This window comes from Ischnura elegans, chromosome 4 (genome assembly GCF_921293095.1).
Source record: "Ischnura elegans chromosome 4, ioIscEleg1.1, whole genome shotgun sequence".
In the NCBI taxonomy this organism is placed as follows: Eukaryota; Metazoa; Arthropoda; class Insecta; order Odonata; family Coenagrionidae; genus Ischnura; species Ischnura elegans.
The window spans coordinates 62,859,407-62,873,308 of NC_060249.1; the positions used below are offsets into that span (position 1 = coordinate 62,859,407).

The window sequence follows — 13,902 nt, forward strand, 5'->3', positions numbered from 1 at the left end:
GTGGACACCTTTGGCGGCTTTATCCGTCCGACGCAATTGAAATGTGTTCAAGGTGTCATGTATACCTATTTGATTAATTTATTCTCCTATTGAAGTTTCGTGGAACCATAGGCTGTGAGATTAATAAGCTATGTATTTCATTTCTTATATTTTACATTTAAGAAAGTCGGCAATGTGGCTATCTTCAAGTTGAAGTATTACTATGAAGGTATAATGGAAATAATTAATTTACTTGGGTAGTAATGAGTGTTCGGTTGTATTTAGCTTTATTGTGGGAGAGTTTAACGAATCAATATTCTATCACACTGCGTGCGCAGTAGCCTGAAGAATTTGTTTCTAATCATGAAGCCTTTAGATGCATTTACTTGGTCAAAGCCTAATAGTTGTTAGAATCTTGGGGTTGGCAATAGGGTAGATTTCCCATTCGTTGTAGTTGTGAATTTGTTTTGCCGATGATCAATGCTTAATTGGCTATTTTCTTACCTTACACGTTTTTGACCTAATGCAGAATGTAAAACGCACGTTGCTGCTGAGGATTTACATTTATTTTTTATGATAAGTAGATGCAATATGATTTAAAAAAATTAAAACGCACGATTTATATTTTGGAAAAAAATTGGTGTAGGCTTAAATTTTGATGTTGGAAGCTGGCAAATTCTTCAATAATTATTTTAAATTTGTATTTCGTTGTCACTGCAAGTAACTTCAATTTTAGGACGATATTTTTCATTCCATTAGTATTTATATATGCGTGTAGTAATAATTAGTAATGATATTTGTTATAATCAGGATGCATAATTAATAGCAATACTCCTGTTCAATTACTACAAAAGTTTTCTGCAGGAATCCTGAATGTTAATTACTGACTTTCCACAGGAGTATGATTTTTATAGTTTTCTTTTGTTCGCATTGGTTTTTGGGAACATGGTGGCTGCGGAAAAATTGCATTGGGCTACTGATTAAAGGGAATTGGTTCGAAACGGACTGAAGCCTTTCATAGATCCTAAACGAGAAATTCGATTTTGAGAGAGCCCTGGGAAAGGAGCTGGATATGTGATAATGGTTGATATTCTAATACCTGTTGCTTTGTTCCGAATTGTTAGATCATCACCAATCCAGATTAATATTGAATCATGAAGCAAGTGAGTGTTACAAAATTTTGCAGCATCAAAGAGCAAAATAAACAAAATACAATGAGATCACAATGAGAATCTTAATGTTAGATAAAAATATGAAATTAATAGAAACAGTGGCTGAAAAAAATACATTGGAACGTTATTCGTTAAATATTTTCTTATTGTTAGTTTTAAGTCAATTATTTTCGCATGTATAAGTCTCTTTTTAATTTAAGACATTTGACTAAATTTTTTAAGGCATAATTTACAAAATGTTCAATGAATTTGCCCTAATAATAAAAGTGCTACTGCTAAAAATGAACGAAGGAAATTGTACGTTGGAGAAAAATAAAAACATTTCAAAAAAAGTAAAGGGGATTAATGATAATTTTCACTATCTGATTCGGGTGCCTATATTATAATAATCTCGATAAGTAATTTTTGTATACTTGAGGGGCAGGTTATATTGAAGCAGTGTAACAAAAAAATGACAGATATAACATTTCTCGCAAATCAAGATTGCTGGTAATCTAGATGATGAGCATATTCGAGGATATGCGTGTTCATCTTAGCGTCTTCTTGTTCATGTCACGAGATCGAGAGGTCAAAAAACGTAATATAGGTTATGCCAATTGCCGAATGCATCCAAAATATTTCGAAAGAGTTTCATTTACTGGTGTTAGAATTTCACCTCGTACAGGATGCGCCGACCTGCTTAGACCCATGTCACTAACTTATCCAGGCTTTCCATCGAAGTTCACTTCCTTCAAAGGATTTTAACTCAGGATGTTCCACTGGACATATTTGGGGGGTGTACTCATCGCATCACATTGTTAATATGATCATTTGAAAAAGAGATATAGTTAAATATCAACAAAAAATAAACTTAACTGAACTATATGGGAGTCATTCCAATCAAATTCGACCCGGTGTTTGCCCATTTGGTTACCGATTTTGAACAAAGTCGTCTTTATTTGATCAAAAAACGAAAACCCCCAAGTCCTTTTGTGATTCATTTTCCAGGAGTTAACGAAGAATGAAGGACATTACTAAATACAAATACAATTTTTAAACCCTTTCGATTATAACAATTTCATATGTATTAAAATGGTAATTACCTGTGTTTTCTTGCGGAGGTAAAAGCAGTCATTTCATGTATTAGCATGGCAACTCTAGCTGTTGTTGACATAGGTGCGCAGAAGCTGAAATCTCCTCAACGCATTTTAATTCTATGAATACAAACCTCGCTAGTATATTTATTTAAATTAAAATGATACCTCGATTATTTTTCTATAGTGATGATATTGCAAAAAATCGCGGAAAAAGACTGAAAGATTAAGGTAACGACAGCCATAAGAGCCGTGAAGTATGGAATTTTGTGGCTTTTATATCTGTACATACTTAAGTTCGTTTTCCAGATGAATGAAATAGTCTGAAGAATTTTGGAGTAGTTGTTCACAACTAGAGTACTGAATACTCTTCATGGTTTCAATATAATCCATGGATAAATCGTAGAATTTCTGGTGTGAAATAGAAATTACAATTTTTCTCCTGTGCATGTTGTTCCGAGGATCGAGGATGACTTCGGAATCTTATTTTTGGAACCCCGAATGTGTAAAATTGTTTGTGTACTGTTTAATATTTCTAATTAGTTTTGAAAGTGGTATGGGAACCAGAAATTAAAGCGGGTTACTAATTTTTCACCTATTAGGGCAAATTAATAGTAAGAAACTTTTGTATGAGCCCAAGAATAGGCCAATGCTCAATAAAATTAAAATTCTTCTCCATTTATGGAGTAGAATAATATTTAACATTAAAGCCAGTCTGACTGAAGGAAATGCATTTTATTTGAAAAAGAAATTAATTTTTACTTGAATTTGTTAATTTACAGCCATTAAATATTATTTTCTGTATTTCATTCTCCATCTCAATACACAAATACACACGTTTCCATTCTAGTTTATTCAATATTTATCTTTTTATTAGAATTAAATGTTGTATTACAAAAAGATGATGCGTCCTCTTTTTCAGGAAGGGTTCGTTCAGGAGTCGTGCAGAGGTCACCATCCCTGGCTCCTTGGAGAAAATCGGATGGGATAGGCGCAAATCAAATGTCATCATAATTCATGGGCACAATGGAACGGACGGAAAGACGCCACTGACATTGCTTCGTGACGGTGAGTGGCTCATTTATTCGATTTTCATAGATATTTGATTGAGGACTTATATCGGTAAATAGTCAGCTTCCGCTGCTGTTTTGAAGCAAAGTAAAATTTAAATAAAGTAGAAAAGTCAATGAATAATTTGTAATTCATGCCTTGAAAATTTGTAGTCAAATGTCTCAAAGGGCATAGCCGGATAAGAAGGTGAAAAGTCCCCCCTCCGGGATTTTTCCCGCACTTAGGGTACGCGCTTTGGGATCAAATAGGACAAACCTCTCCATTTTTTCAGGAAATACTTGAGCAATAGATACGGAAAGTGGGAATTTCATAGGTAAAACCGCTTATCATGTAGATAATCTTTACAGACCACATTTTTGAAGGGATGATCAACCTCTTCTCATCTGCAATCTAACTTCTACGGGAAAGGGGTGGAGATAATTTGTAGCGGTATATCCACAAATGAAACAACACTTGTGCGTAGATACAACGCGGGGAAATCTCAAATCGAGCTCATTTCCATCGTCGATATTCTCACATTCCGGCAGTTTTCGGAGGCCCTGAAGCCATTTTCTGCACCAGTATCCATACAATTCTGTCCCCGTGGTAAGCACCTTAATCGGTAGAATACTATAATAAATAAAAAGGGGTGTTATGAAGGGCCAGAGCATAGAGCCAAATGGCTAAAATCGCATATTTTTAATCGCATTTTTTCGCGATGTTCCACCACCTAAAAATTATTTTTTCAATACGCCAGCCGAAATGTATTAAAAAACTCCTCCAGATAACGTTTTTTCTTTTTGGCCCTCTCAAAAATATTTTATGAAAACATGCGTTAGAAATTTTCAAATCGACGCCATATCTTCTTTTCGCGCTCAAAGGTAATGAAAATAATAGGAAATCTGCTCTATTAAATATGGTTTCAAATGCCGCAAACTGCATTAAAAAATATGCCTTCTTGACCGAGATATTTAAAAAAGAGTTAAAATCGTATTTTCGATCTAGCCGGCCCTGGTGGGCCTCTAGCGGGCTGAAAATGTGGGGAGGTTTGTCCTATATGATCCCAAAGCGCGTACTCTAAGTGCGGGAAAAATCCCGGAGGGGGGACTTTTCACCTTCTTATCCAGCTATGCCCTTTAATGAAAGACTTATACATGCGAAAATAATAATTGTATTAAAGCTAAGAAAATATTTAACAAATAACGTTCAAATGTATTTGTTTTTCAGCCGCTGTGTTTGTTACTTTCATAGTTTTATCTAAGGTTCTCATTGTGATATTTTGGTTCTTCTGCTCTCTGACGTTGCAAAGTGTGTAATACTCACTCACTTTATGATTCAATATTAATCTGAATTGGTGATGATCTAAAAAATTCAGAATAAAGGAGCAGGTATAAGTAAAATGCTAAAAAGGGGCCCAAATTTATTTTCCGCATGCACTGTTTGATTCTTAGCATAATTTAACATTTTTCTGAGAATACAACAATGTAATAATAATTATTTGATTTTTAGAAGATTTGATAAATTTGTACCACGTGTGAAAAGTACCGTAAGGCGATTTACTCGTTTTTTATCATAGGTTAATAAAAAACAATACCTTAAAAGTACATTAATCACTGTAATATACGGGGAAAAAACTTGGCTAATTGCAAAAGTGATTATAATCGAACTAGGCATTATTTTCTACATGCCTACAAACTCTGATATGTATTCTTTTGCAATTGATAGAAATGGCCCTCTCAAGTGGAATTCGGCGCCCTTGGGCCGGCAACTGTATTAATTTTACTTTCATCGCGAAGTGTTAGGCCTATGGGCACAAAGATCGGTCTTGCGATTGTAGGGTCGAGGATAAATAAGAATCGAAAGAAAAAGGGTGTTCATTTTCCACGTGTAGAGGTGGGGCGAGAAAGATGCAGCACCATGTAATGTTCCCAATTGTATTATCTAATTCTGATGCAAGCATTACTCAATGTCTCGCTGGTAAGATTACCGAAATAAGTTCGCAAGCGCTTAATTTTGGAAATCTTTGTTGCGGAAATCTCCGTGCGTTTAGTTCGCTTTTTTCATATGCTCTCACCGCGATGCTGAAATCTTTGAAGCGTGCGAACAAAATTTGAGTTGTAGATTGATAGGGGTGAAAAAGACACATGTTTCATGAATTTTATTGTAAAAAAATATTTTGAAACCGGAAAGTTTTCATGTAAAATAAATATGATAATATATATTACATAAATAAATAGGTCACTTCCCCTATGTACTATCATTTGTAGTGATTGATTATTTTAAAAAAATATTTACCAATTGGTACTTTTCATTTCAGAATATATTTTATTTTACAGTTAGTGATATAAAATATTGTCCTGGCGATAGATTAGTAAATTCTAACATCTGAAAGTTATTTTCTTTTCGTGCGTTTACTCAATATTCATAATCCTTCCTTCAGTCTTTTCCTTTCGTAAGTTTCTTTGTCTTCACTAAAATATGCTGCGCTGCATTCATCACAGTGATTTTAGGTTAAAAAACAAAGTAATACTGCTAACCTTAATATATTTAATTGAATTTTCCTTTTCCTATTTGTTCCATAGTTCAAGATGATGAGAAAATTCCCGTAGCCTTAAAATCAATTGCACCAGTCAACTGCAGGTACACACTGATTTAGGGAATAGCTTGTTGTATCCATCTACAAAAATAAGTATTCAGATAAAGGACACTATACTTCCCAACAGGAGTGATACATTCTTTTTTATGTTTGGGCTTGAAGTATTTTTCAATAGCTATGGTGTGTTGGAAATAAATCCTAAAAGAGTGGTATCGAAGGTCAATGAAAGTTAGTCAGAAAAAGGCTGCAAACTTTTCCGATAATTTTACACCCTAGTTTTGCTTGGAAACCTCGTGGTCTAGCCATCGGTGAAAGCTGAATGTTTTCAAACGGCCGGCATCTGTTTTTAAGTCGAAACATCTTCGATTCGCATCACGTGCGCAGCGAGCCTCGTGTCCGAGGAAAATTTATTTATCACATAAGAAGTAACTCCCTTACGAGTGCCTACTGTGGAGGATTCACGTCGATGGCGGTTAGAGGATCGGGTAGGAGGCCTCTTCGGTATCCTCTCTAAGAGAAGGTCTTTTGCAATGGAACGAAACCAGCGGAGCGGGACATAGGATGGTTGGAGGGAGCTGAGAGTAAATAGAACAAGAGCTATCGAGTAGCCAGTTGTTTTCGCTGTAACTGTGAATCTATGGCCAGTATTGAAATTCCCACTTCAGTATTAGTTATGGGAATTGGAAATTGCATATTTAGTACTTACTGATAGATTTTATTATAGGTGATGACTTCCAAACGTAAATATTATGTTTGTTGCAGACTGAAATAGTCTTGAAATAGAAAAATAATTACTAGAAACTATTGAATGGGCCATGACACAAAGTTGAGCCTCGCGTGTGTATGTGTCTCTAATCAGCTGTGGTTCCATGCCGCAGGCAGCTTGATGACTCCGTTTTGGCGGTGAGGTTTCGGGGTAATTTGCACTACACCCAAAGGAAGACTGGTATGCACAAATATTCTTTCCCTTCCAAAAGGAAAAATAAATTTCGCATTTTTATAAGTTAATTTTTTTTATCTCAGTGGGTTTCATCAATCGCTCCTCGTTTTCAAGAGATTTATAAATCAAGGAGGAATCATCAGTCTCTCATACAGGCACGGTTGCCTCATTTTGAAGGAAAATACTGTAATAAATATTACAACGGCTCTCCCATATATTTTATTGAATAGCTTTGCCGCATTGTCTTGTTTCGGCGAAAGTATTAGATTACTAGTATATTCATAGAAATTTTAGTAACTCGTTTCTTTTAAAATTTTGAAAATGGTGAGTATTAGTTCTTTGTGGTTTTATTAAACAATTCCATTCTACCTAGGCAGTAATTATTGATTTATATTAATTATTTAGTTAACTCAACATAGGATGGTCTTCAAGGCTCTCTGATTTTGATGAAAATTTGTGTGTGGATAGAAAATCGCTTTTAAATCACCTCACGATTCATGAGCGATAGGTATCGTGCTCACCAGGGCCGCAGCTAGGAATTATGGCTGGGGGGGTTTAGGTGCAACTAATACCGGGGTGTATGGGGGTATGGAAATCCATCCAGGATAAGCGGTAGGTGCGAGATTAATAAATTGCGGAATTTTAGGATAAATGGTTCAAAATGCTGAGTTTTACGGCTTTCTGAGGGACATTTTATTAATATTTACACTATTCTATTAGCAATGTGAATCCAATTATGTATAATGGATTAACTTTAAAAATTCTCTGAGCTCTGGGGAGGGGGTGGTTTATCCCCCAAACCCCTCCCCCCTCGCTGCTCCACTGTTGCTCAGGGCTTCTGCAATAATTTGAATCTGGTGTTTAGTTTAAGGTGTCTTATCCGTTATAAAATGTTGAGATTTTATGGAACCATCGTTTATCGGTTTGTCGTGACCCCAATAAGTAAGGAAAATTTCTTTCCCATCGTTAGTGGAGAAAATTTGAATAAGTCGACGATTAATTTTATATCCGTGGAAGGCGGGTCAAGCGTAGCCACTGGATGGAATCTCTTCGCGGTTTCATGAGCGCCGATCGGTGATGTCGCGGCAAGGAGGTGCAGTCGATGAGGCAGTGAGGCCTCGTCGAAAGTAGGAGTGTCTGATGAGTAGATCTAGTCCACTATCCTCTTGTACTGTCGCTTCCAGTAGGATTGAAAAATTGTGGGATTTCTCGAGTGGAAGTAAAATTATGAAATCCGTTCTACTTAATATAAGACACGGTCTCAGGCGTTACTTTGTGGAATTTCTTCATCATAGAATAAAATAAAATAAAATAAAATAAAATCGCTTTGTTTAATTCCACTTTTTATTATAAATAGCACGACCCGGGTTTAAGCATCTAATGCTATCATCAGGTGCTATGATCAGACCTCGGGAGTCCTCGGGAAATAATTCGTTAGCAAGCCGCATCCTTTTTTTCTTTGCCCAGATGGTCCGAGAAGAAGGAAGGGAAGGAGGGTTATTGACTCGTCCTGGAGGACCAGGTCATAAAAAAATCGCAGTTCAAACCGTCTTCCTCCGTGGGCTCCAAGACTCTTATCGATCGTTAGGGTAGGCCCTCACTCGACGCTCAGAGTGTTTATCTTTTAATTTATGTTGAGCACCCCGAAAACAGCGCATTTAAGGCCTTATCAGAGAGGGAATCAACAATGTATGACAGTCACAAATACCCATGCGCTAAACAGGCGGGACTCGAACCCGTGACCTTTGGTCCTTTACCCCTCAGCCACAGAGGTCGGTCGGAGTGTTGCCAGTTTAGGTGAAATACCATTATTTTTCCTATGAAGTAAGACTTAACCCCTCGTACTAGAATCGTTGATGCTGTTTTATCATCGCATATATTTTATTAGCAATAAAAGCCTTTCCCTGAGCTATTTAGGCGTTCGTGGGGTAAAATGACGCAAACATGTGACTGTTATCTGAGCATTAGAGTCCATGGAGCAATCTTGTTCCTTCCATGTTGCTTGTGGAGTCGTTAAACTATGTTTTTCTGAGAAAAAATCATCGGGCGTCGTCCCCATTCGAATCTCACGACCATCCAGCCGCGGTTACGTTACTCGCCAGGTGGACATGGCCTAAGCGACGTACCCGTCCTGTCCCAGTTTACTCCGCTGTTGGCACGCACGGCAAATTAATGCATTTAGCTCCTTCGTGCTGAGAGGCTGTATCAGTAATCTATCCGCTGCTACCCCGTCCAATAGTCAACTTTGAGACATGAATAATTATCCCGTTTGAAACAAATTTTCCAATTTTGTGTCCATGTCAAGGTAACCAACAACGGTGAAAGAGTAAGCATTAATTTTCCGTTCTTGAGTTGAAGCAGTGGCACGTACACTATTAAAAGCTTGATTATTTATTTGGAAACTTGAAAATTCTTTTATACCAACAGAATATCGCATTATATCAACGGCAGTTTTAATGTATTAGTGTATGGAAAGATTAGGCATATATAAAAGAAAGAATAAGAAAGAATAATTTTCGGCATATATGAAATAATTCTCCTGGCTGAGAACTCGAGAAAAATTCATCAGTTAGGCATATATGTCTCTTTTATTTCAGTTTTGTAGTTATTCGAAATACAGACTTTAACTCTGGGTCCGGTAATGTTCCGTTGAGTCAGAGGAAAATTTATTAAGTCATCTTGAATCTGTTCAAATCTAATAAAATCAGACTCAAAGAAGAACGTAATTTCCTGGAAAAAAAGTCGCAAACCACCATTAACTGACAAATTTCGGTTACTGGATGAAGAAAATATGGCCGACAGAAGGATGCAGCCGTCTTTCTTTCTACGAGTACTATTGGAGACCACCGTTCTCGGTACGGAATTACATATCTCACTGCAGTTTCTGTAATTTTTGCTTGAAATACTTTTGCATTGCTATGTGGAGGCAGGAAAAAACTGCGACGTTTCTGACTTATTGATCCCCGGGACACCATTAGGGCCCAAAGGGAAGCTTAATCTACCCGTGGGTGCAATCGCAGGGCGAAAATTTTTAAAACTTTTTTCTCAATATGGACTCGAAAATCGCTATCGCCCCATTTAAATCTAAAGGCTTACATTTATTTATTGGGATTTTATTTAAAGCTTCAGAGCAAAATCAGGAGATCCTTTAAATTTTGCCTTCTTAACGTTTTTGAGTGGCGTTTTCATGTACAACAGTGCACCCTTTAAAAGGTTGACAGTTGTTAATATATACCAAATAATTTTTAATGGACCTTTTATTTTGTACTTCGGCAGTGCTGAGAAATTATTTTTTGATACCAGTTTATTTTTTTCTCTCTCTTTTCCCGCCGTATGTCTCATAAGTTGACGTTGGTGTTTTCATGCGACGTGAATCGTTGTAGTGCCAAATAAATCGTATGGATCACAAGATTTCTCACATTTTTTGGCTGCCTAATAAAAAATAAAAACAAATTTGCGGATAATTTCTATGCGGTCCGTCTCTCTTAGTAAGGGGATTTACTATCCAATTCCTCCTCAAGGTTGACTATTTTCTCCTGAGGAAATTCCCTTCTGTATTGCATTTGATGGACGATTTAATCGGGGTAATATGGAAAAATGTTCAGGAAATAAATTTTTCGGCAGATGGTTCTGTTGAATAAGACCTTTGGTATTGATACAATATGCATTGTATTTTTATCGTACATTATTTAGAGTAGTAAGTTACAGGATCGGGTGACATGTTCCATTTTTTTCGTAGTTTTAATTTATCCTAGTAGTTATTGCGTTAAGAATGGCATATAATTTGGCTAATGAGATTATTTTTAAAAATATTTATTCCCGTCGAAGTAATTATTCTTGTTAAAAAATTTTTAGGAAAATAATAACGTGAAAATCATCTATTAGCCGAAGTCGTTTTGCTTATGGTGTGAATTCGATCGATTCTCTTACTGCTGCATCATTTTATGACGGAAAAGATGCGTAGAAAGGTATTTTTATAAAGGCATATTGTTGAACACGCATTTGATTTATAACTGGTGGAATGATTATTTCAATACAGGACTCTCCATTCGACCTGTGAATGTGTTATCACCTAGCGCGGATTTAATTGGTATTTCAAAAGTCGCCACTCACGCCGCTGACGGGCAGAGCAATCCGAATTTATCGAAGAAATAAACTATAGTTTGGGTCGTTAAGCGAAATTTATGTTTAGGATGACACAATTTATTGAAACCACAAATTTTATTTGTGGATTCATTTATGTGAAGAATCCACCGTGATTGTAAATATTATATTGTAGATATTGGGAATAAATGGATCGTTCTCCCCTCATGGCCGCACTCAGGACATTTTTGAAAACATTGAAAAGCGACCCGTGGAAACAAATCAAGCTTCAACGGAATAATGCCTCCTCTATGAGCTCCCTTGACTGGAGGACATCGCTCTTGAATCGGGGATTTCAATCCATTACGTTGAGTGTAAACTGTGTCTAGGATCGATTTGGAGCTGGAAGCACATTATATTCGGGAATCTTAAGCCTGAATCACGCGATCATTTTTCCTTCCCTCTGAGAGATTGCTCCTGCGATAGATTTTGAAAGATTGAACCAAAGAGAGATATGAGGTTTTCCCGGCGTATGATGATGTTGAAGTTGTTTCGGGTTTCCCTCCGGATGAGGTTCTCTATCTCTGCCGACGTTTCTATGGTCGTGTCGTCCATCGTCATCAGGGCTATCTCAGGTCGTCGTCATCAAACCCTAATGACGATGGACGACACGACCATCGGAACGACGGTAGAGATGGAGAACTTCATCCGGTGGGAAACCCGAAACAAGCTCAACATTGAACCAAAGAAATGATCGCTCGACCCATCTGAGATCTGAATCATTCGTTCTGAATCATTCATCTCGATTTTCTGAATAATTCGTTCATTCCCATCATCACTTTTTCCTTCGCTTATTCCGTCACTTTCCGTGCTTACAACTGTCATTCATTTACAAGCCAAGCGTGGGGTTACAATCGCTGTTAGCGGCCGTCCGTTTTGATTGGCTGAAGGACGGTGCAAGCTATGGTTTCATTGACGAAAAAAGGGAGGTTCCGAGTGGTAGAAATCCTTTTCCTCGAGCCACCGCGGAAAACGATTGCGAGAAACGTTTATTTTTTCCGCTGTATCTGTCCCTGCAAAGGGATGGAAATAATGATTGTGTGATTCAGGCTTTTTATCCGGCAGATTGTGACCTTCTCGGTGACCGGAAAAGAAGGGCAATGTTAGGAACTAGGAAGCCACATTCTCGACCTTGTAGGAAACACTGAGTCATTATTACGCGTTAGATCTGTTTTGAGAAAGCTGGATGCTATTGTGTGAAGATGGTAGCCTACGTTTGACCTGTCATTTGAAGACAGTCGTTTTGCATTTGAAGTTGCAAAAATGCATATTAATTTTACTGCAAAGCCATGTTAATATTAAGCGTGTACTCAATAGATGTACGAACAAGTGGTATATAGAATACTTGGAATTAATTTCGTGCTACTCGGCGCTTTGGATGTATAAATGTATACATCATTATTATTAATTATAATCTATTCTTATACTTATTTTAAGGAAAAAATAAAAACGAGATGACCGAATATGCTTCCGTAAACTGAGAGTTACAATTTTTGGCATCCAAATCGAAATTAATCAAAATAGTTGCAGGAAATTTTACCTACCTTTTTTTAAATATGAATTCGTTGACAGAAACATCACGGTAATGATTCTAACAGCTATTTAAAAAATATAATAAGCAAAAAACGAAAAGGCTTGCTATTGATGCAGCGCGAATGTTAATAATAAAAAAATCTCTCGGTGGGTAGGCAGTGCTACAGCCTACAATCATAATCAGCATCCTGTTTCCTTGATATTTGGATCGTTTGTGACCAAGGTCATCTTGGATATCGATTCCTCTGAACACTAATAGTCAGCATACTCTTAAATAGTCAGCTAATTAGTACGTGACAGCGTGCTATTTTTTCCAGCAAGTTTAGGTGTACCATTGTGGAAGTGCTCTCAACTAATCTCATTAATGTGTAGAAGCATCACGCAAAGAATTGCTCACAGTATAGGCTCAGTTTCTTTGTTGACGAACCTTACGGTTGAAATTCTCTCGGCACCTTTTCAATAAAACACCTCGCAGTCAAACTTGCACCCTTCTTGTGCGAATAAAGTACGAAAGTCTCCATCGCATTTTGTTTCAAAGGTCAATTATGTTAAGCATCCATCCTCTAGGTGCCCTAGGAGCCTAGCTCCCTCACTGCTTCTCAGTTCATACATAAGTAGCCATCAAATGTATGTCGCAGCAAAAGGAAGGTGTCCAAATATAGTTAGCAATTTTTACCTTAGAGAAGTGACAGGAACAAGGTTCAAAATCCACGCGTACAATTCACATGCGTAAAGTTAACTAATGAATGAGAGAACGAAATTTCACTGTTTATTGGCATATAACAATGGGTGCATTAAATACTAATTATCGTCCTTTCACATGCCTGATAATCTGCCATTTTTAGGTTATATTTAAAAAAAAGGCAACTTACCGAGTCTGATTCATGAAATTAATTGTATATTGTAGGAACGACCGCCTCATCTTCTGAGTGATCATCTGGGTGATCTGACCGTTGAATATAAATTTTCTTGGCTTATACATTTGACCGTTAGAGACATCATAATTCGTGCACACATTTATCGGCCGTTAGTCTAATGTGCCTTGAGACGAATTATTGCTGGAATTATTTTTCCATTAATTCATTTTTATTTCCCTCTTTCTTTGTCTCTTTACTCATTGAAATTTTCGTTCTACCTCGGTCCATGGCTCACATGCAAGTACATTTATGCATTCAACGCGTCGAGTAGCACGAAATTAATTCCAAGTATTCTTATGTACCACTTGTTCGTGCATGTATTGAGTACACGCTTAGTATAAACATGGCTTTTCAGTGGATTAATAGGGTATTTATATTCCACGGTACAAATTTTTTTACCGTCGAGTGCAAAATTTTTATGAGGCTACGCATGAGTCACCGTCCACCCATTCTATATGCTCTTCACCTTTTTCGCTTGAGTTTATCCATCATCTCCCGG

The 13,902-nt window shown here is 37.0% G+C and overlaps 1 protein-coding gene across 1 annotated transcript in view; it reads left to right on the forward strand.

Moving 5' to 3' along the window:
- LOC124158155 (lipase member H-like) overlaps positions 1 to 13,902 on the forward strand; it is a 45,943-nt gene that overhangs the window by 13,302 nt on the left and 18,739 nt on the right. The window contains exon 4 of the mRNA XM_046533339.1: positions 3,147 to 3,292. Coding sequence (XP_046389295.1) covers positions 3,147 to 3,292 — 146 coding nt within the window. The remainder of the gene's footprint in view (positions 1 to 3,146; positions 3,293 to 13,902) is intronic.